Source organism: Pongo abelii, chromosome 20 (genome assembly GCF_028885655.2).
Source record: "Pongo abelii isolate AG06213 chromosome 20, NHGRI_mPonAbe1-v2.0_pri, whole genome shotgun sequence".
In the NCBI taxonomy this organism is placed as follows: domain Eukaryota; kingdom Metazoa; phylum Chordata; class Mammalia; order Primates; family Hominidae; genus Pongo; species Pongo abelii.
The window spans coordinates 56,202,506-56,222,573 of NC_072005.2; the positions used below are offsets into that span (position 1 = coordinate 56,202,506).

Genomic DNA, 20,068 nt, shown 5'->3' on the forward strand with positions numbered 1-20,068 from the left:
CTGTTAAAGCTAGAGAGTAAGTGTAAAAATAAGCTCCAAGAAAATGGGGCAATGGACTTGTGGTCTAGCGAGTTCTGAGGCTGGCTTCCCATGCAGAGGTTGCCTGCGGAAGTCTGGGGGCTGAAGGCCTGTCTGTCTCTCCCTCTTTCTGCAGGGATGTTGGGGCAAATTAGCATCAAACTGTGACATCCTTCTTGCCAGTTTAAAGTTTCATGGTCCTTCAGGGGGCATTTTACCTGTTACCACTGCTGTGAGACCTGCCCCTGACATTAGACCTACAAGTGTGCTGCACACCCCCACCAACAGTCCCACCAGTGGACACCCAGGACCTGGCCTCATGACCCTCATCAGTCTGACCTCTGACACACCGTGTGTTTCACCCTTTAGCTCCTGTCTCCCGCAATAGGATGTGAGCTCCCTGAGGGCAGGGACTTTTGTCTTACTCATTCCTGTATCCCCAGGGCCTAGAACAGAGTCTAGCACATGGCAAGGGTTCAGTATTTGTTGAGTGAAGGTAGGCTGGGTCCAGGCACCACCAGTTCACCTCACAAGCCTCCTCCACTTGGGAAGCAGCACGTAGGTGACACGGGCTGTCTCTGGAGTTGAATGGCCCAGGTTTGAGCCCAGGAGCCCCTGCTTAGTAGCTGTGTGGCCTGCACTGATTACCTAAGCTCTCTGTGCCACAGAGCATGAGAGCACGCAGCTCAGAGCAGTTGTGAGGATGCAGGGGAAGCACCAGGGGCAGTGCCTGGCACAGATAAGTGTATAATAAATGTTAGCTTTGAACAGTTAGTAAAAGGAAGTCAAAATGACGACACACATCCCCTCGTCTGAAGGAGGATGAAATTCTGGGCATGGTGCCACTTATGCCAATTAAACACACACTCAAGAATGTCATAGAGTTTTTAAGGACACAGATGCATCTAAACTAACACATTTAGGAGTATTCAGAAGTAGTGAACTAGGTGTGTAGTTAAAGTTAAAAACATAACATTGAGAGAAAGAAGGCAAGAAACAGCATGAGGTTTAGAGCATAGTACCATTTATACAAGTTAACACACAGTACCACCATATATAGTTTAAGGACACAGACATGTCCATAGAAAACTGATTTAGAAGCAGGAGTCAGAAGCAGTGAACTCAGTCCACACGTAGGGATAGGGTTAAAGCTGAAGAGAGCCAGAGACAGATGAGATGCAGAGTGGAACATCACTTATGCAAATCACACACAGCACCACGACCAGCATGTGATTTTGAGGGTACAAATACATCTAAGTGAACATATCAGCAGAACACATGTTAAGTGTGCTTGAGCAGCTGTCTATGGTTGAGAGAAGGAAGTTGGGAGACACGAAGGGAGTAAAATAGAACGAGAAAGCCTTCATGTGAGGGAAGGACTGGGAAGGACTTCACGACACACTAAGGACAGGGAAGCATGAGGGACTCAATGCCATTTACTGGAGGGTTCACCCTCTTCCCACTCTATATGTTTTCTCAGATAATCTCATCCTCTCCTGGGGCTTCAGCTGATGGCTCCGGAGATATTCCCAGGGTCTGAGTCTCCCTTTAGACTTCACTCCTACACTTCAGACATAGATGGCCAGCTGCCTCCCAGGTGGCTTGGGCAACAAGTCTGAGACAGAGTCTTGCTTTGTCACCCAGGCTGGAATGCAGCAGTGTGAGCTCGGCTCACTGCAACCTCCACCTCCCGGGTTCAAGCAATTCTCCTGCCTCAGCTGGGATTACAGGTGCCCACCACTGCGTTGGCTAATTTTTGTTATTTTCACTAGAGACAGAGTTTCACTATGTTGGCCAGGCTGGTCTTGAACTGCTGACCTCGCGATCCACCCGCTTTGGCCCCCCAAAGTGCTGGGATTAAGGCGTGAACCACTGTGCCCGGCCTGGGCAACTGATATTCATGTCTGAAGTGCATGCCTAGCATGCCCGCTAGGATCAGCTGCCCACTGTCCTTGGTGCTGAATCCATACTCCTGGCGCTTCCAGTTTGTGCTCCGCTGTCCCTGGTGCTGAACCCACATCCCTAGCATTTCCCTTTTGTGTCCCGCTGCCTGCTGTCCTTGGTGCTGAACACACACCTTAGTGCCTCCCTTTTGTGCCCAGCTGCCTGCTGTCCCTAGTGCTGAACCCATACCCCCAGTGCTCCCCCTTTGTGTCCAGCTGCTCAATGCCTTTAGTGTTCAATCTCACCCCAGAACTTCCTCATATGTTCCGCTGTCCACTGGCTTTGGTGCCGAATGTTTAAACCAGCACTGGTAAGACTGGTGGTTTATACACAGAGGTGAAGGCACTGATCTGGCAGTGTGGACACTGGATGGGTGGTGCTACCAGTGCTGAGGCAGGGCCTGGGCCTATCCTGCTCAGGTTGCCTGCATGTTTGTGATGAATGAGTTATAGTTTCCCACACACAATGAACTTTTTTTTTTTTTTTGAGATGGAGTCTCGCTCTGTCGCCCAGGCTGGAGTGCAGTGGCACAATCTCGGCTCACTGCAAGCTCCGCCTCCCGGGTTCATGCCATTCTCCTGCCTCAGCCTCCCGAGTAGCTGGGACTACAGGCACCTGCCACCATGCCCGGCTAATTTTTTGTATTTTTAGTAGAGACAGGGTTTCACCATGTTAGCCAGGATGGTCTTGATCTCCTGACCTCATGATCTGCCTGCCTCTGTCTCCCAAAGTGCTGGGATTACAGGCATGAGCCACCGCGCCCGGCCACAATGAGCATTTTCTATGAGCCAGGCCCTGTGCTAAGTGCTGTGTGTACCCGACTTCCCTGAACGCTTTGCAGTCCCATAAGGTGGGAGCTAGTAGGAGACCAACTCATGGAGCAGGACACTGAGGCTCGCAGACGTTAACACCCCACAGTGGTGGTGCCAGAGTCTGAGCCCAAGGAGTGTGGCTCCGGAACCCCTGCCTCGCCTGCTGTGTGGACATTGCAGCACATGTCTGTGCGGCTCAGAGGACTTGGGCTCTGCTGGATGCCACTTCCCCTTCCCTCCTGCTCCCAGTTGGGCTCTGGGCTTCTGACCACCTGCAGGGGTTCTGCTGACCCCCAGACTCACTTCTGTTTTTGCTTCATGATGTCCTCAGTGTTGGGAAGGCAATTTGTCCATGGCAGAAACCCGTAGAGCCACTTCAGCATGCAGTAGCCCAGGCTCTGGAGGTCGCTGCGGCGGGAGGGCCCTGGGGAGGGAGGGGTAGAGGTGGCAGCTCAAGTCTGGATGCTCCACTCACTGGTGGGTCCACCCCCCTTCCTTCCCTTCTCTCTCTCACTGACTCAATCACACACTCATGCAGTCAGCCTTCCAGCCATATGGGCTGTCTCTTCCGCTCATTCACTTTCATGAGTAGGCAGAAGCTGACTCCTTCTCTCACTTACTCTCACTCAACCATTCTCTCAGCCCCTTTTACCAGGTCACCCTCATCCACTTTTCTTTCATTCATGCACTCATTCAAGGCTCAGCACCCGTGTGCCAGGCCCAGCTCACTTCTGAAAACCCAGACCAGGATCTTGTCAGGTCCCAGCCCGTGACAGCCTAGTGGGGAGACAGCTATAGCATGGGACTACCTGAGTGACAAAGGACACAGAACACACGGGAGCCCAGAAGGATGGGTACTAAACCCAGCCTCAGTGGGGGAGGGCAGGGGAGGCTCTGACGGTTTATTTTTCTTATGCTTCCTGACCATAAGACAACGCTTAATTTAGACAACGCTTTGTGTAAGCACTTGACAAGCACTACTTGTCCGTGCTGGCCTTCCACCACCCGATGCTGGGGGCAGGGGTGCCATCCCTGCCCTGGGGGAGCTCAGTCTGGTGGGAGGATGTGGCAGGCATGTGGATAGCCATGATATAAAGGGATGTGAGAAAGAGGGGCTCAAGAAACCTGCCCTGGGCCCTCTTTCCAGTCTGTACACTTTCCCTGGATGATCCCATCCTCTCCCAGGGCTTTGGCTGATAACTTCTGAGATACTGCAGAGCCTCTGCCCAGATTTCCCTCCCACACTCCAGACGTGGTGGCCAACTACCTCCTCAACAGCCCCTCCTGGATGACTCCTAGGCAATTACCATCTTCCAAGTCTACACCAGATCCTGAATCCCAACCTCTGGAACTCAGGCTCCCCATTGCCCAGCCTCCCACTATCCTTAGTGCTGAACCGCTACCCCACCCATCTCCCTTGCAGTCGCGACGCTGTCTGTGGTTCCAATCCCTGTCCTGGTGCCCTTAATGCCTCTCCTGTCTGGCCACCTGCTGTCTCTGGCTGTGAACTCCTAGAGCTGCCCTTGTATAAGAAGCATGTCTCTATGGTCCCAAACCCATCCCTGGCCTCGTACCGCATCCCTTGTGCAGGTCCATGCTAATGAACTCAAGGTCCCCCTCGTGAGGGCTCCTGCTGCCTTCCACGTAGGCCACGTGTTTGCCACTTGGGCAATAGCGGAAGGCGAAGCCATAGCCTGCCAAAGTCACCTGTGGACACAGGGAAAAGCCATACAGATGGGAGGTTAGGAGCGCAGTAAGTCAGAGATTTCCACCGTGGGTGCAAGTGAAAACAAACATTCCACCAAAGATGACATTTTTCACTTACAAAACTAAGCCACGCCCACAGTAAAAATGATGTGAAGTAAAAAGAACCCAAACCAGCCATCCATATTTCCTCCCAGCCCCTAAAACCCACCACCCAGAAATAACCACTAGTAACAGTTTCTTATGCATCATTCCAAATTGTTTTTTTTATTTTTATTTTTTTTAAATAACCAGGTAAACATATGTGGATGGGGAGGGGGCTCTTGTTTTCCACAGAAGCCTCAAACCAGACCTCCTGTTGGGCACCAGCACTTTACACTTTAATATGGTTCTGGGCATTAACTCTGGGGCCAGATGGCCTGGGTTCAAATGCCAGCTCAGTCCACTGGTGGCAGTACAACCTTGGGCAAGCTATACCAGTTCTCTCGGCTATGATTTCTCCATTTGCAAAATGATGATGATAATAGTCCCCACCTCAAAGGGTTCTTATGAGGCTTAACTGAGTTTAAAACAAAAGTTAAATGCTTTCTGCCTGATACATAAAGTTAACCAAATCTTCTTTCAAAAATATTTACTTATTTATTTTGAGATGGGGTTTCACTCTGTCACCCAGGCTGGAGTGCAGTGGCGCGATCACGGCTCACTGCAGCCTCCTAGGCTCCAGTGATCCTCCCACCTCAGCCTCCTGAGTAGCTGGGACTACAGGCACGCACCACCATGCCCAGCTGATTTTTTGTAAATATGGAGTTTTGCCCTGTTGCCCAGGCTGGTCTTGAACCCCTGGGCTCAAGTGATCCTCCTGCCTTGGCCTCCCAAAGCGCTGGGATTACAGGTGTGAGCCACTGTGCCCAGTCCATGTCTTCTTTTCAATGGCTGCATCTTATTCCATCATATGCATAGTGGACAACTGTTGGTTTTGTCTATGTAAGACCTATACACTTCCCCTGCTCCCTGTTTTTCTGTTCAGTTTGTGGTGTTCATTAAAAAAATAATTTTTTTTTAAAGTTTTGAGACAGGGTCTCACTTGGTCACGCAGGTTGGAGTGCAGTGGCATGATCATGGCTCACTGCAGCCTCAATCTCCTGGGCTCAGGTGATCCTTCTACCTCAGCCTCCCGAGTAGCTGGAACCACATGTGTATGCCACTACACCTAGACAGGTTATTATTTTTTATTTTGTAGAGACGAGGTTCCCTGTGTTTCCCAGGCTGGTCTCGAACTCCTGGGCTCAAGCGATCCGATCCTTCCACTTTGGCCTCCCAAAGTGCTGGAATTACAGGCATGAGCCACTGGGCCCGGCCAAGATGGTCATTTTTATGTGGCAACTTGACTGGGCCAAGGGGTGCCCAGACATTTGGCCAAACCCTATTCTGGGAGTGTCTATGAGGGTGTTCTGGATGAGATGAACATTGGGGTTTGTAGACTGAGTAAGGCAGATTATTCTCCTTAATGTGGGTGGGTCTCATTCAATCAACTCAAGATGTGAACAGAATAAAAAGCTAAGTAACCAGAAGCTCCTCCTCCCTGACTGCTTGAGCTAGAACATTGGTCTTTTCCTGCCTTTGGACTCGAACTGAAACAATCCCTCTTCTTGGGTCTCAGGCCTGCTGGCCTTTGGACTGGAACTTACATCATTGGCTCTCCTAGGTCTCCAGATTGCAAACTGAAGAATCTCAGGACTGCTTAGTTTCCATTATCAATAAGCCAATTCCTTATAATAAATCTCTACACACACACACACACACACACACACACACACACACACACACACACACTTACATCATTGGCTCTCCTAGGTCTCCAGATTGCAAACTGAAGAATCTCAGGACTGCTTAGTTTCCATTATCAATAAGCCAATTCCTTATAATAAATCTCTACACACACACACACACACACACACACACACACACACACACACACACACACACACACTTACATCATTGGCTCTCCTAGGTCTCCAGATTGCAAACTGAAGAATCTCAGGACTGCTTAGTTTCCATTATCAATAAGCCAATTCCTTATAATAAATCTCTACACACACACACACACACACACACACACACACACACACACACACACACACACACACACACACACACACACACACACACACACACACACACACACACACACACACACACACACACACACACACACACACACACACACACACACATCCCCTGCCAGTTCTGTTTCTCTGAAGATTCCTAATGCTTAGTTCCAGCATTTTCATCTGGGATTGCCTTTCCCCAGTTCTCAGTCCATGCAGTTCAGGTCTGTTTCTGCCAGGGCTGCTAAGCTTTGGGGATTTAAGCCTAATTTGCTGGTGGCAATTTTGTCACCATGAGGAACAAGTCTGCCTGACAATGAGCAGTGCAGAAGCATGAGGAGTCCAGAGATGGGAGAGCCGGCTTCCCAATGACAGGGCTTGAGCTCCTGGATCCTGCCATGCCCAAGACAGTGCAGTCCTGGATTGCTCCATTCCGTGGACTAATACACTGCACACACTCCCTTTTGGTTTTTGGCTTAAGGCATGTAAAGTTGGGTTTCTGTCATTTGTAATTGTAAGGGCAATTAGAAGTTACTTTAAAATACTATTTAGTCAGTATCCTGTTTAAGGTGTTTCCCATTTCACTATTACAATCAATGTTGCCCAGAACATCTTGTACACTTATCTTTGAACAATCCTATGAATATATAGATAGGACACCTTCCTAAGACAGAAACTTGTGGATCAAAAAACGAGTGCATTTTGGCCAGGCGCGGTGGCTCAGGCCTGTAATCCCAGCACTTTGGGAGGCAAAGGCAGGTGGATCACCTGAGGTCAGGAGTTCGAGGCCAGCCTGACCAACATGGAGAAACCCCATCTCTACTAAAAATTCAAAATTACCCAGGCGTGGTGGCGCATGCCTGTGATCCCAGCTACTCAGGAGACTGATACAGGAGAATCGCTTGAACCCAGGAGGTGGAGGTTGCGATGAGCCAAGATCGTGCCATTGCACTCCAGCCTGGGCAACAAGAGTGAAACTCCATCTCAAAACAAAAACAAAAACGAAAAACAGGTGCATTTAAAATTGTGACTGTTATTGCCAAACTGCCTTCCAAAAGGGTTTCCCAATTCATGCTTCCAACAGTATATGAAGAATTCCTACTTCCTTATATCCTTATCAGCAATGAATATTATTATCATTCTTAATTTTGTTCAAAGGGTGAAAATAGCATCTTGTTTTAAGTTACATCTCTATAGTTACTAAGGAGGTTGAATATCTTTCCATATTATTTAGCTAGCCTGTGGATTTCTTTTTTTAAGAATTGCTTTTCTTATCCTTTGTCCATTTTCCTACTAAGTTGCTTATCTTTTCTTATTTATTTGAAGGAGCTCTTTATATACGATGGACAGCAATCCTTTGTCTGTAATAAGCACTGTGAAATAAATAGAGATTTGGAGACAGATGGGAACCTGAGCCCAGAGATCTTCCAGAGTGGGCAGGGGCTGGCTCTTACCTGACTCCGGTCCTCTGGATCCACAAAGATATTTTCAGCTGTCACATTTCCATGAACATACTCATTCTCATGGAGGAACTCCAGGGCATCCAGCTGGGGGAAGAAGCAAGTCAGTGTCTGCATGAGCAGTACGACTAACACAGAGAGGCTCTGGTGCAGACCAGGACGGGGAGCCCCACTATTAAGGCCTGGGGTCATCCGACACTGTGACTGGGGGTTAAACCTGACTAAATCTGGGGCAGCATGAGGAGCCCGCTGTGACAGCACACTGAGCACGCCTCTAATCAGGCTCTCAGGGAGCTCACCAGTTGAGCTAAAGCATGGCTTCCCATCTACTCCTGTATTTCTCTCTTAGCTGATGACAAACTCAGGAGAGGGAAAAGGGGTTAATGTCTCTCTGCAAAAATGACTTAGCACCTGTGGATATCAGAGAGCTCTTCTCACCTGTCCTAGAGAGCAGAAATAAATCTTGTTAAGCAATTTATATCTTGATCTCCAGCTCCAGCTGCCCCTCTGAGTTCCAGACTCTTTTTCTGCTGTGTGTATATATATATATTTTGAGACAGGGTCTCACTCCTGTTGCCCAGGCTGGAGTGCAGTGGTACAATCACTGCTCACTGTAGCCTTGATTTCCCCAGCTCAGGTGATCCTCCCACCTCAGCCTCACAAGTAGCTGGGACTACAGGTGCACACCACCACACCCGGCTAATTTTTTGTATTTTTATTAGAGAGGGCATTTTGCCATGTTGCCCAGGCTGGTCTTGAACTCCTGAGCTCAAGTGATCCACCTGCCTCGTCCTCCCAAAGTGCTGGGATTACCGGCATGAGCTGCTGCGCCTGGCCAATTCTTTGACTGTGTCTGCTGCCCGAGTGTCAGCTACATTCTGATCATATCCCCAACCCTCTTTGACCCCAGGGCTCAACCGTCCACCAAGTGCTGCTCGTTCTCCTTCTATAGATTCTCCACCCCCGGGGCCCGGGACCCTCCTCAGCCTTGTCCTCTCCCGCATGGACCCTCACTCAGATTCTTCTCCCCATTCCAGTCCCTCCCCATATGGCCCCTGAGGGCCTTTCTGTACCCAGAGCTGACGCTGCCCTCCCCTAATCCCAGCACTCTTGTGGCTCTCCAGTGCCCTCAAGACATATCCCACCCCCTCAGCCTGCTGTGCGAGGCCCTGTGTGATGTGGTCACCGCTGACCTCTCCAGACCAACTCCATCTCTTCCCACTGCAGTGCCATACTGCAGATACTGAACATAAAGACCTTAGGACTCAGCATGTCGCTCCCTTGGTATGTCCATCCCTCCAGCGATGCAAACTGGGCCCTCTTAACTCTCCATCACAGCAGGGGCCGCTTCTATTCAGAGCACTTGTCATAGTTTGTGCAACTGTTTGATTTACTATTGGCGTCTCCCACTAGACTGTGAGCTCCAAGACACAGAAACCATGTTTGTGCTGCTCCCTGCTCTGCACCCAGCCCCAGGGACAGCGTCTGGCACCCAGCAAGTGCCTGATGAATATTTAATGAGGATGAATGAATGAATTAATGAACAAATGCCATATGCTCTCCCTTCCACACAAGCCTTGCCCCAGCTGTATCCTTGGCCGGACCATCCTCTCCTCATCTATCCTCTGCCTCTTCCACCCAGCACCTTGCTATTTCCACTCATCCTGAGAGTCTTGGCTTAGAAACATCCTCCACCAGGAAGCCTAATCTAAGCCTTCAGTTTGAGGCTGGGGCTCCTTCCTCCAATGCTCATGGCCCCCCAAGGGCCCTCCACAGGACTGACCACCCATCATCCCGGCTCTAACCGCCTGCCACGGCAGTCAGTGAGCCAACCCCCAGTGTGCAGTGGAGGGAGGTGGGGGCCAGATGTGTCAATGACTAAAGAGCCTGCTTAACTAGGATGTGATGCGCCCCGCCCACCGACGCAGCAGCTGAGCAACTTCTGGGTACGCACCAGCCGGCAGGCCACCTGCAGCACAGACCTCTCTGACAGCACATGCTTTGGACTGACATCCAGGGCTGACTGAAGGCTCCTCCCCAGGCTGGGTAACACCAAGAACCTGGAAGACACAAGCACCCCAGGAGGTGGGAGATGAGCAGGGAAGAGAGGAGTACCGGCCACCAAGGCTGGGTAACACCAAGAACCTGGAAGACACAAGCACCCCAGGAGGTGGGAGATGAGCAGGGGAGAGAGGAGTACCGGCCGCCAAGGCTGGGTAACACCAAGAACCTGGAAGACACAAGTACCCCAGGAGGTGGGAGATGAGCAGGGGAGAGAGGAGTACCAGCCACCAAAGATGCACTGTTGCGTGGGCTGTGAAGTCATGGTCCCAGGTGAGATGAAAGGTTCTGACTGGCTGGGCAGCAAACTAGGTCAAAACTATGAGAAGGCAGGAAGCAAAGACCTGGCCCACGGCTTCGGGGTCCCAGCCATGCCTGGAATCACAACAGGAAGAGGAGGAAAGAGGCCGGTGAGGCAAGCAGAGAGCAGAGCAGCTCACCTGTATTTGTCCTGGTGAACGCCAAAACCCATGCAGGTAGGGATGGCCAGTAGCGGGGTCGAGTACAGCTTCTTCCACTTGTTGACTGTGGAAAGCAGGGGCTTGAGGTTAGAACCCACCCAGTCTCAAGCCCATGGCAGTAAGAGCTAGTTCTCAGAGCAGAAGCACAGAGTGCCCAGACCGCCTCTAAGTCTCCTCGTTGGAGGTGACAACATTGTGGGTGGGTGATGGTGGGAAGGGGCTGGTGATGGGGCAGGCATGGGTGACCATGAAAGTCTGTGATCCAGGTCTGCAGGTGATGGGGTGGCCATGGTGGCTCTGGAGGAAGCATATACAAGGCTGGAGTGCAGAGATGGGATGATGACAGGGTTACTTCTGAATTCACACATACAGCTAACAAGACCAACACGTGTCTAACCTAGCCATGGCATCACCGGAATGTGCCTCTGCCTGTCTTCCAGATCTCAGTGGGGTGGACCAGAACCAATGGCAAGCTGATGCTAGTTTAACAGCTGGCTGTCCAGGGAAGGCAGTCCTGATGGGTAGCATTTGCCAATTTCTTTTTTCCTTTTTTTTGAGATGAAGTTTTGCTCTGTCGCCCTGGCTAGAGTAAAATGGCGCGATCTTGGCTCACTGCAACCTCCGCCTCCTGGTTTTAAGCAATTCTCCTGCCTCAGCCTCCCGAGTAGCTGGGACTGCAGGCGTCTGCCATCAGGCCCAGCTAATTTTTTAAAATTTTTTATTTTTTTTGAGACGGAGTCTTCGTCTGTCACCAGGCTGGAGTGCAGTGGCATGATCTCGGCTCACTGCAACCTCCACCTCCCAGGTTCAAGTGATTCTCCTGCCTCAGCTTCCCGAGTAGCTAGGATCACAGGAACGTGCCACCACATCCAACTAATTCTTGTATTTTTAGTAGAGATGGAGTTTCACCATGTTGGCCAGGATGGTCTCGATCTCCTGACCTCACGATCTGCCCGCCTCGGCCTCCCAAAGTGCTGGGATTACAGTTGTCAGCCACCATGCCCGGACTTTTTTTTTTTTTTTTTGTATTTTCAGTAGAGATGGGTTTTGCCATGTTGGCCAGGCTGGTCTCGAACTCTTGACCTCAGGTGATCCACCGGCCTCCCCCTCCAAAAGTGTGGGAATTACAGGCATGAGCCACTGCGCCTGACTGCATTTGCTAATTTCTGCAGTGTAAATAAATACTCCTGCTATGGCCAACTCCAAGCTACCAACATGACATGACTGGAGGTGGGGTGGGAGAGATGTACAGGGGAGGCCATCATGCAGCATTCTCACCACACAGAGACAACAGTGCACACAACCTCACTGGTGGAGATCACAGGACATGTAGAAAATAATTAGGAAGTGATGAATTTCTGAGGGTTCATTATCTTTGTTTTGAATATAATTTATTTGTAAAATTATATAACTTATTTATTTTATCTATTTTTTGAGACTAAGTCTCACTGTATCGCCCAGACTGGAGTGCAGTGGCATGATCTCGGCTCACTGCAACCTCCACCTTCCAGGTTTGAGTGATTCTCCTGCCTCAGCCTCCCACGTAGCTGAGATTACAGGCACACGCCACCACGCCTGGCTAATTTTTGTATTTTTAGTAGAGATGGGGTTTCACCATGTTGGCCAGGCTACTCTCGAACTCCTGACCTCAGATGATCCACCCACCTCGGCCTCCCAAAGTGCTAGGATTACAGGCATGAGCCACCACGCCTGGCCTATATAATTTAATTGCTAATACTGGCTGTGTGTAACAACCAGCTTGCCATCTTCCTGAAAATTTAATTGTTTTTTTTTGGAGACAGGGTCTGGCTCTGTTGCTCAGGCTGGAGTGCGGTGGCACAATCACAGCTCACTGCAACCTTTGCCTCCTGGGCTCAAGCAATCCTCCCAGCTCAGCCTCTTGAGTAGCTGGGATCACAGGCGCATGCCATTACACCCGGCTAATTTTTGTATTTTCAGTAGAGATAAGGTTTTGTCACATTGCCCAGGCTGGTCTCAAACTCCTGGCCTCAATTGATCTGCCCGCCTCAGCCTCCCAAAGTGCTGGGAGTATAGGCGTCAACCCACGCCCAGCCTGAAAATTTAATACTTGGCTTCCAAGAGCCGGTGTGAGCCAGCCACAACACACACTGAGGCCTGAGGGGTGACAGGAGTCAGGTTATGGGCACAGATGGAAGAAAACCTGGGCCTTTAATCTAAACCCACCCTTCTCACGCCTGCAGGTAGAAGTCAGGTGCTGTGACCAAGTCGGCGCCCCCCTCACTCTCCTCTCCCTGCCCAGTTCCCTGTTAGGTACCTTGCAGAGGCTTGGCGGCCCGCTGGAAGAAGTTCTGCTCATTGAACAAGCGCCCATCCTTGGCATCCTGGTGGGGGACACGAGGGGCAGAAAGCTGTCACACTGAAGTCTCAGATAAGGGCCCCCAGTCCCCACTGGCAATTTATTACTCCCTCGATGACCAGGCTCCTCAAGTCCCCACATCGGAGCCAAATTCCTCAGGTACTGCACACAAACACACATCAGAGACTGTGAGCTACCTCCCCGTACCCAGGTTCCTTTTCTTTCTTTCATGATAAGAGCCAAAGTGTTCCCTAGAATGTTGCCTTCAGCTTAAAAACTACGTTTCCCAGCCTTCTTTGCAGTGAGGAATGACCACATGACCAAGTTCTGGCCAATGAGGATGTGAGAAGAAATGTAGGCAACTTCCATGTTATGCCCTTAGAGGGCTGGGACAGGCTCTACCTTTCCTCTTCTGTTCCAGCTGGCTGCAATGCAGATGTGATGGTGGAAGCTAAAGCAGCCACTATAGCCCAAGAGAAGCAGGTTATGCATTGAAAATGTTGGTGCAAAAAGAGAGAAGGAAACAGGGCCCCTTGTTTATAAAACCATCATATCAGCTCTGGAAAACTGCCCCTGACTTTTAAATGAAAAAGCAATAAAATATCATCTTGGTTAAGCCACTATTAATATTGGGTATTTGTTAAAATAACACTAAATGGCCAGGTGTGGTGGCTCACGCCTGTAATCCCAGCACTTTGGGAGGCCAAGGCAGGTGGATCACTTGAGGTTAGGAGTTCTAGACTAGCCTCGCCAACATGGTGAAACCCCCCCTCTACTAAAAATACAAAAATTAGCCAGGCGTGGTGGTGTGTGCCTGTAATCCCAGCTACTCGGGAGGCTGAGGCAGGAGAATTGCTTGAACCTGGGAGGCAGAGGTTGCAGTGAGCCAAGACTGCACCTCCAGCCTGGGTGACAGAGCGAGACTTTGTCGCCAAAAAAAAAAAAAAAAAAAAAAAAGCACCAAATATTTTAATTAAACACGACTCATGCAGCTGAGTTCTTAAGAGTATAGCGTCAAACAGATCTAGGTTCAAACCCCAGCTCTGCCATTCATTCATTCATTCTTCCTACAAAGCCTCCATTATATGCTGAGTATTATTCTGGGCATTGGGGATATAGCTGTGAACAAAGCAACCTGCATGCTGGGTGCACCTGGGCAAGCGACTGAGTCTCCATTTCCTCACCTGTTAAACAGGAACATGGAAGCCATCCCAGAGGCTTGTTGAAAGAATTCAATGACATAGTAAACACACATACACACACACGCACACGCACACACAAAACCCCAAAGAAAACCAAAAGGCTGGGTGCAGTGGCTCATGCCTATAATCCCAGCACTTTGGGAGGTGAAGGTGGGAGGATCGCTTGAGCCCAGGAGTTCCAGACCAACCTGGGCAACATAGGAAGACCCCATCTCTACCAGAAAAAAAAGAAAAAAAAATAGCTGGACATGGTGGTACATGATTGTGGTCCCAGCTGCTTGGGAGGCTGAAGTGGAAGGATCACTTGAACCTAGGAGGCCGAGGCTGCAGTGAGCCTTGATTGCACCACTGCACTCCAGCCTGGGTGACAGAGAGAGACCCTGTCTCAAAACAAACAAAAACCCAAAAGAATTAAATGACATAATGCTTGTGACACTCAGCCCAGGGACTGTCACATAATAGGTTCTCAATAAGCAGGTGCTGCTACTGGTCATTAGTGAGCCTGGCTCCCTGCCCCAGCTTCTCTTCTTCTTGTCCTTCCTTTTCCCTTTTTGCGTCCTGGAGTCCTCCCCACGATGCTGGTGAAGACCATAGTGACTGACGCGAGCAACGTGGGCACAGCCATGTAGGCCCTGAGCAATCTCACGTGGGGTATTCACGCCCGCCTCACTCCCCCAAGGAGGCAGCTCCTTCAGGGCAGGAATTGGGTCTGACCCATCTCTGCAGATGTCCCCAGCACTCAGTTCACAGGAGGCTGCAGGAAAGGCTTGGTGAACGAATGAATAAATGGATGGATGAACACCACTGGGCATTCAGCCCCTGACCTTTTGAATGCTTCAGAACAGAGCTGCCTTCCCAGTGGATGGCGAGGGTGAATGTCTTCTGGTTGGCCTGATGCCCTGTGCTCCCCTCCCAGCCCATCCCTCTTCCTGATGAGACTGGGACATGGCATGGCCCCTGCCAGACTGGGAGCTTCTCCAGGGCTGGGCCTGGGGCCAACTCATCGTCAGTGAGTTTTGAGCCTCAGGAAATGTTGATGAGGTCAGATGCACGAACAGAGAGCAAGGCTGTATTTCTAGGATGATGAGCGTAATTACAGTAGTAATAACAGGAACAGCTCAGGTTGATGGGGTGCCTACTGTGCCAGACACACCTGAACCATGCAGAGAAGCGTTAAATGGGACACGGTAGCTGCCCCACTGGGAGGATTCAATGAAGCAGTGCTTGTGAAACACAGCCCGGCTCAGGCAATGCCAGGCTCTCAAAGCAGGTGCTACCCACCACTAATGAGCCCCGCTCCACAGCCACGCTCTGACCCACTCTCATGGCCTCCAACTAGCGCGGAGGTAGGGCAACCGACCCAGCCGTCCCCGGTTTTCTGGGGTGTGAGACAATTCTGATAAAAAGAAAATAAGGGTCACCCGTAATCCCAGCACCCAGGGATGATGGCGGGGTTATGAACCACAATGATGCCCTTTTGTTAGGCTCCTCCTCTGTGTGGAAGGCGTGATTCACCCTTGTGGCCACTCTCCCTTTCTCTGTTTGTTTCCTTTTAGCCCCACCCTCGAGTGCACACGTCTTGTCTGCTGAAACCCATGTTCAGCACCCGATGTGTGATTTCACTGAATCCTCAGCACGGGGACCCCATCTGCTGGGTTCTCTGTTGGACCCCACACCCAGCACGGTGATACACAGTAGGTGCTCGATACGAGCACGCTGCGAGGCTGGCGGTAGGGGGCAGATGGGCCACACCCTGTGGGTATTAGTGGCTCCATTTCACAGAGGAAACTGAGCTCTGAGGGGGATGGGCTTGCCCAGGTCACACAGCCAGGAAGCATCAGAACCAGACTTGGGTGGATCCAACTGTGGGTTTCCAACACCCTGGGATGATGGAGAACTGGGCGCCTGCCCCGCCCACGGTCTTATTGCTCCTTGCAGGTGGGGACCCTGGCTCCCGGCCGAGCTCTCCCAGCTGACAGAGGGGCTCAGAAGTCAAGGATGTGTTTGTGAAAGTCCCTCCCCTCCGAACTGCCCCCCACCTGCAGGGTTAGTTACCAGTTTGAGCGAGAACTTTTGCTTCTGGGGTCCTGAGTCACAGGCGAGGGCGGAGGTGGGTGCAGCTGTGGGGAACAAACAAGGAAGCGAGGTTATAACCACAGGGAAAGTCAGGGTCATCATCCCCAAACTTCCCAGCAATGAGAAGCGGCTCTGGCGCCCTGGTTCCAACAAGGTCAAGCGCACTCTTGGCTCTCACGACCTGCGGCTTCCTAGTTTTAAATAAGCTTCTTCTCTCTCTTTCTCTCTGTCACTATCCAGCCATGCAGGAAGGGCTAATGCAGCAGGCCTGAGACGGCTCTCCTGGCAAGGTCTGGGACCCTGGATTCCGGGAGGGCTCCCAGAATCCCCTAAGTGAGTGGGGCTCGCTGAGCCTAAACTGCTTGTGCAATCACTGTGGTTTCTGTGCAACACCTGCTTTCCTCTGGGGAACCTGGGATGCGGATACATGTCAGACAGAGGGGGCCACATGACTGCTCCCCAATAACAGCCCCGGGTACTGAGCCTCTGAGGAGCTTCCTGGTGGACAGTTCCCATGTACTGTCACAGCCTGTGGCTGGGGAATTAGGTGCGTCCTAGGCAGAGTGACTTCATCCAAGGCCACATCCCAGGGTGACCCAGGTCCAATGACTGATTGAGGTGGACATAAAGGCCCAGCCTCTCCTGGCCCAACACGGACCCACGATGAAGGACCACTTTTGCTCCAGAGCCCTGCAGGGTCGGCTGAGGCCATCACTGGGCTGCATCACAGCCCCACCTCCCGCTCCTTACCCGCTTCCTGGGTTCTGATCCCTGAGGCAGCTCCCCATAAGCACCCTGCATGCTTGTCCCCCAACAGAGCCTGCTCCAGGAGCCCTTACTGTTCATTTACAGACCTCACCACGTCTCTGGCCCTGTGCTGAGTGTGGGCTTCACATGCATTGTCCCATCTGACAGATGAGAAGAGAGAGGCTAAGAAATGCCAGGCTGACCAGGGTTCAAATCCCAGCTCCTCCATTCGCTCTGTGTGACTCTGGGCCTCCATTTGCATGTCTGTAAGATGGGAGCAATAAGGTCTACCCCAAGACTGGCTGCAAGGACTCAACAGGCTGGCAGGAGTAACAGCAGCACCAGCGATGTGTGCAGTAAAAGTCTGCGTCCCCCTTCACGCACACTGCTCAGTGAACCTACTCAGCCCAGAGCCCAGCATGGAGCCTGGCACATCAGGATTGCTCCACAGGTGGCAGCCTTAAAATATCCCCATAACACCAGGGCTCCGCAGCTGGGGAGTGGCAGAGCTGGCTCAACCTGGGTCTAGCTAATCCCAAAGCCCATGAGTTGAGCTCTTGTCGCCCGCGCACCTGACTCACGCTGGTGTCCCTCCTTCCTCTGCTCTCATCGTTCCCACCCTCCCTTCATCATCGAGGCTGGTATCGTCTAAGACACTGAGCTGAGGGATGGGGGGTGACAAAGTCACCCAGAAGCCATCCTTGCCCTCAAGAAGCTCCAGCTGGAACAGGGTTGGGAGCCAGCTCTACACGTTCAAGGCCAAGGGTGCTCTGAGCCCAGGGGAAGAGAGGGAGATGTATGCAGGACCTGCATCTCGGGGAAAGAAAAATCCTTTCCAGCTGTGGGGACAGCACTGGGGGGATCATGCTGGAGCGGGCTGTGACATCATGAGCAAGCATCCGCCCCTCTCTGGAACCCAGGCATAGTAACAGTGCCTGTCTCTCAGAGGCACCATGAGGTTAATGACAATGTGTACGTGCCCGGTACTCAGAGGCAGGCAGGAAAAGCTGGCAGTTTGATACAATTTTATAATCTGCTTTGCGGATTATAAAAAGCTTTTCTCTTTCACTTTTCTAACTGGCCCTGCAGCCAACAGCCTGGAAAGCTAGCTGGGCAATTTTCATTGTAGAGGGAGCCAAGGGAGGCCAGAAGGGAAAAGGGGCTTGGCCAAGGGCCCCAGCAGAGACAGGCCACAAGCCCAGGGCTCTAGACTCTGTGATCTAGGGTGGCAGATCCAGGTTTCTGCTTGCCAGAAACCTGACACATGGAAAATCTCTACGTGTGCCAAATGAAGACCAGAGCGTGGCAGGCAGGCAGGCGAGCGCCTCCCCTTGCCAAAGGCCAGCAGGTCCTGAACTTGGAGCAGGTGCACTGTTCTGGGACCCATCCTGACCCTAACACCAGGAAGCACATACATGGCGCTGGCTGTTTTCCCGGCATCACTCTACTCATTTCACTCTCCTGACTGCAGCCCTGAGGGCAGTAGCATTACCATCTCCCCTCTGCAGATGAGGAAACTGAGGCACAGGGTCATGCTGTCATTTGAAAGGTCAAGCGACAAGTGGCCAGCAGAGGCAGCCCAGCCCACCGCTGAGCTCCAGGGTGCCCCGTGCCTTCCACGTCCCCAGGCCCCGCTGGGGACCCTGACTGACTTCTCCCCTCCGGCCTCCAGAAGGAACCAGCAGAGCCAACACCTAAACTTCATACCCAGTGATTTTGGACTTCTGGCCTCCAGAGCTGTAGGAGAATAAGCATGTGCTGTGTTAAACCACTCACTGTGGTAACTTGTTACAGCGGCCACAGGAAACTAACACAAGCCCCACCTTCCATCGGCAAAGGCAGAAGCTGCGGAGGGCAGCGTGGGCCTGACCCTGAGCTGCTGCTCACGGGCAGCTCTCCCAAGTGCACCGCAGTGAGCAGCCGCAGGGATTCATGTGACTGATGACGGATGGTGGCTCTCCCATATAGCTCAGGAGGCCCGGGATATATGACATTATCATTCAGTACTGGACAGAGAGACAAGAGTTAATAAAGTGCTTAGAGCATGGCGCAGAGAGTGGGGTAAAAGTGTCCACTGCTTGAATAACCATAACGATTCAGCTTGTTCTTGTTGTTTTACTGTTATTGCTTTAAATTACGGGACATACAACTCCACCATCTCTTCTCGACTGGTGCAAACTGGCAGAAGAAAAGGGCGATTTGCTCTGGGGTGATGCCACCCAATGGTGGTGTGTCCCCAAATGCAAGCTCTGCATCAGCAGGGCCTTCGCCAGCCCTGCTCCCCTGCACTGTCTGTGCCGGCACTGCGGCCAGGCACATGAAATGGTAGGTGCTGCTTAAGGATCCGCTGAGCAGCCGGGTGCAGTGCTCACGCCTATAATCCCAACACTTTGGGAGGCCAAGGCAGGAGGATGGCTTGAGGCCAGGAGTTTGAGACCAGCCTGGCCAACATAGTGAGATCGTCTCTACTTTAAAAAATAAATAAGGACTGCTGAAGGAATGGATGGCTCAGGCAGGCTGGGCGCTGGGGTTTGCTATTTTTATCAAACAACCTGAGTCATAAAAGGCAAAACCAAAACCACACTGGCCCAGAGTAGCTCCTTCCTGTGCTTCCACTGTGGGTTTCTGGGGAGGGCAAGTGTGGTTTCTTCTCTCAGGAGCTCCTGGCCCTGTGTGTTTTCCTCTCCTTCTCCTTCTTCCTTCCCCGCCCTCCTGCCCTCTCCTCATCCTGCTCTCTCAACTCAATCTCTTTCTCACTGTTGGTTTTCATCCCTCTCCCCTTCTCCTCCCTCTGTGCTCCTCGGCCTCTCATTCCTTCTCATCATGATTCCTACTCACTCTTTCTCCCCGCCCTCTCCTTCTCCTTTCTCTCCCTTTCTTGGGAGAAGCCAGAGTGCCTGCGTTCAAATCCCAGCTCTACTACTTCCAGGCTGTGTGCCCTTGGGCAAGTAGCTTCCCCTCTCTGTACCCCAGTTGCAGGATGGGGTAATATTGGGGCCTATCTCACAGTGTGGCTGACAGCATTATGTGGGTAAGACACAGAGAGTTCCCAAAGTGTCTGGCATGGGATCCTGCCTGTAACCCCAGCACTTTAGGAGGCTGAGGCGGGAGGATCGCTTGAGCCCAGGAGTTTGGGA

General features: G+C 51.6%; 1 protein-coding gene across 7 annotated transcripts in view; it reads right to left on the minus strand.

The window, feature by feature from the left end:
- Positions 1–20,068, minus strand: part of VRK3 (VRK serine/threonine kinase 3) — a 49,973-nt gene that overhangs the window by 8,747 nt on the left and 21,158 nt on the right. For all 7 annotated transcript variants that reach the window (XM_063720222.1, XM_054541046.2, XM_063720223.1 and 4 more), the window contains exons 6-12: positions 16,164–16,228; positions 12,865–12,931; positions 10,548–10,632; positions 10,001–10,106; positions 8,041–8,133; positions 4,349–4,481; positions 3,078–3,198 (exon numbers count right to left, since the gene is read on the minus strand). In XM_063720222.1, coding sequence (XP_063576292.1) covers positions 3,078–3,198; positions 4,349–4,481; positions 8,041–8,133; positions 10,001–10,106; positions 10,548–10,632; positions 12,865–12,931; positions 16,164–16,228 — 670 coding nt within the window. The remainder of the gene's footprint in view (positions 1–3,077; positions 3,199–4,348; positions 4,482–8,040; positions 8,134–10,000; positions 10,107–10,547; positions 10,633–12,864; positions 12,932–16,163; positions 16,229–20,068) is intronic.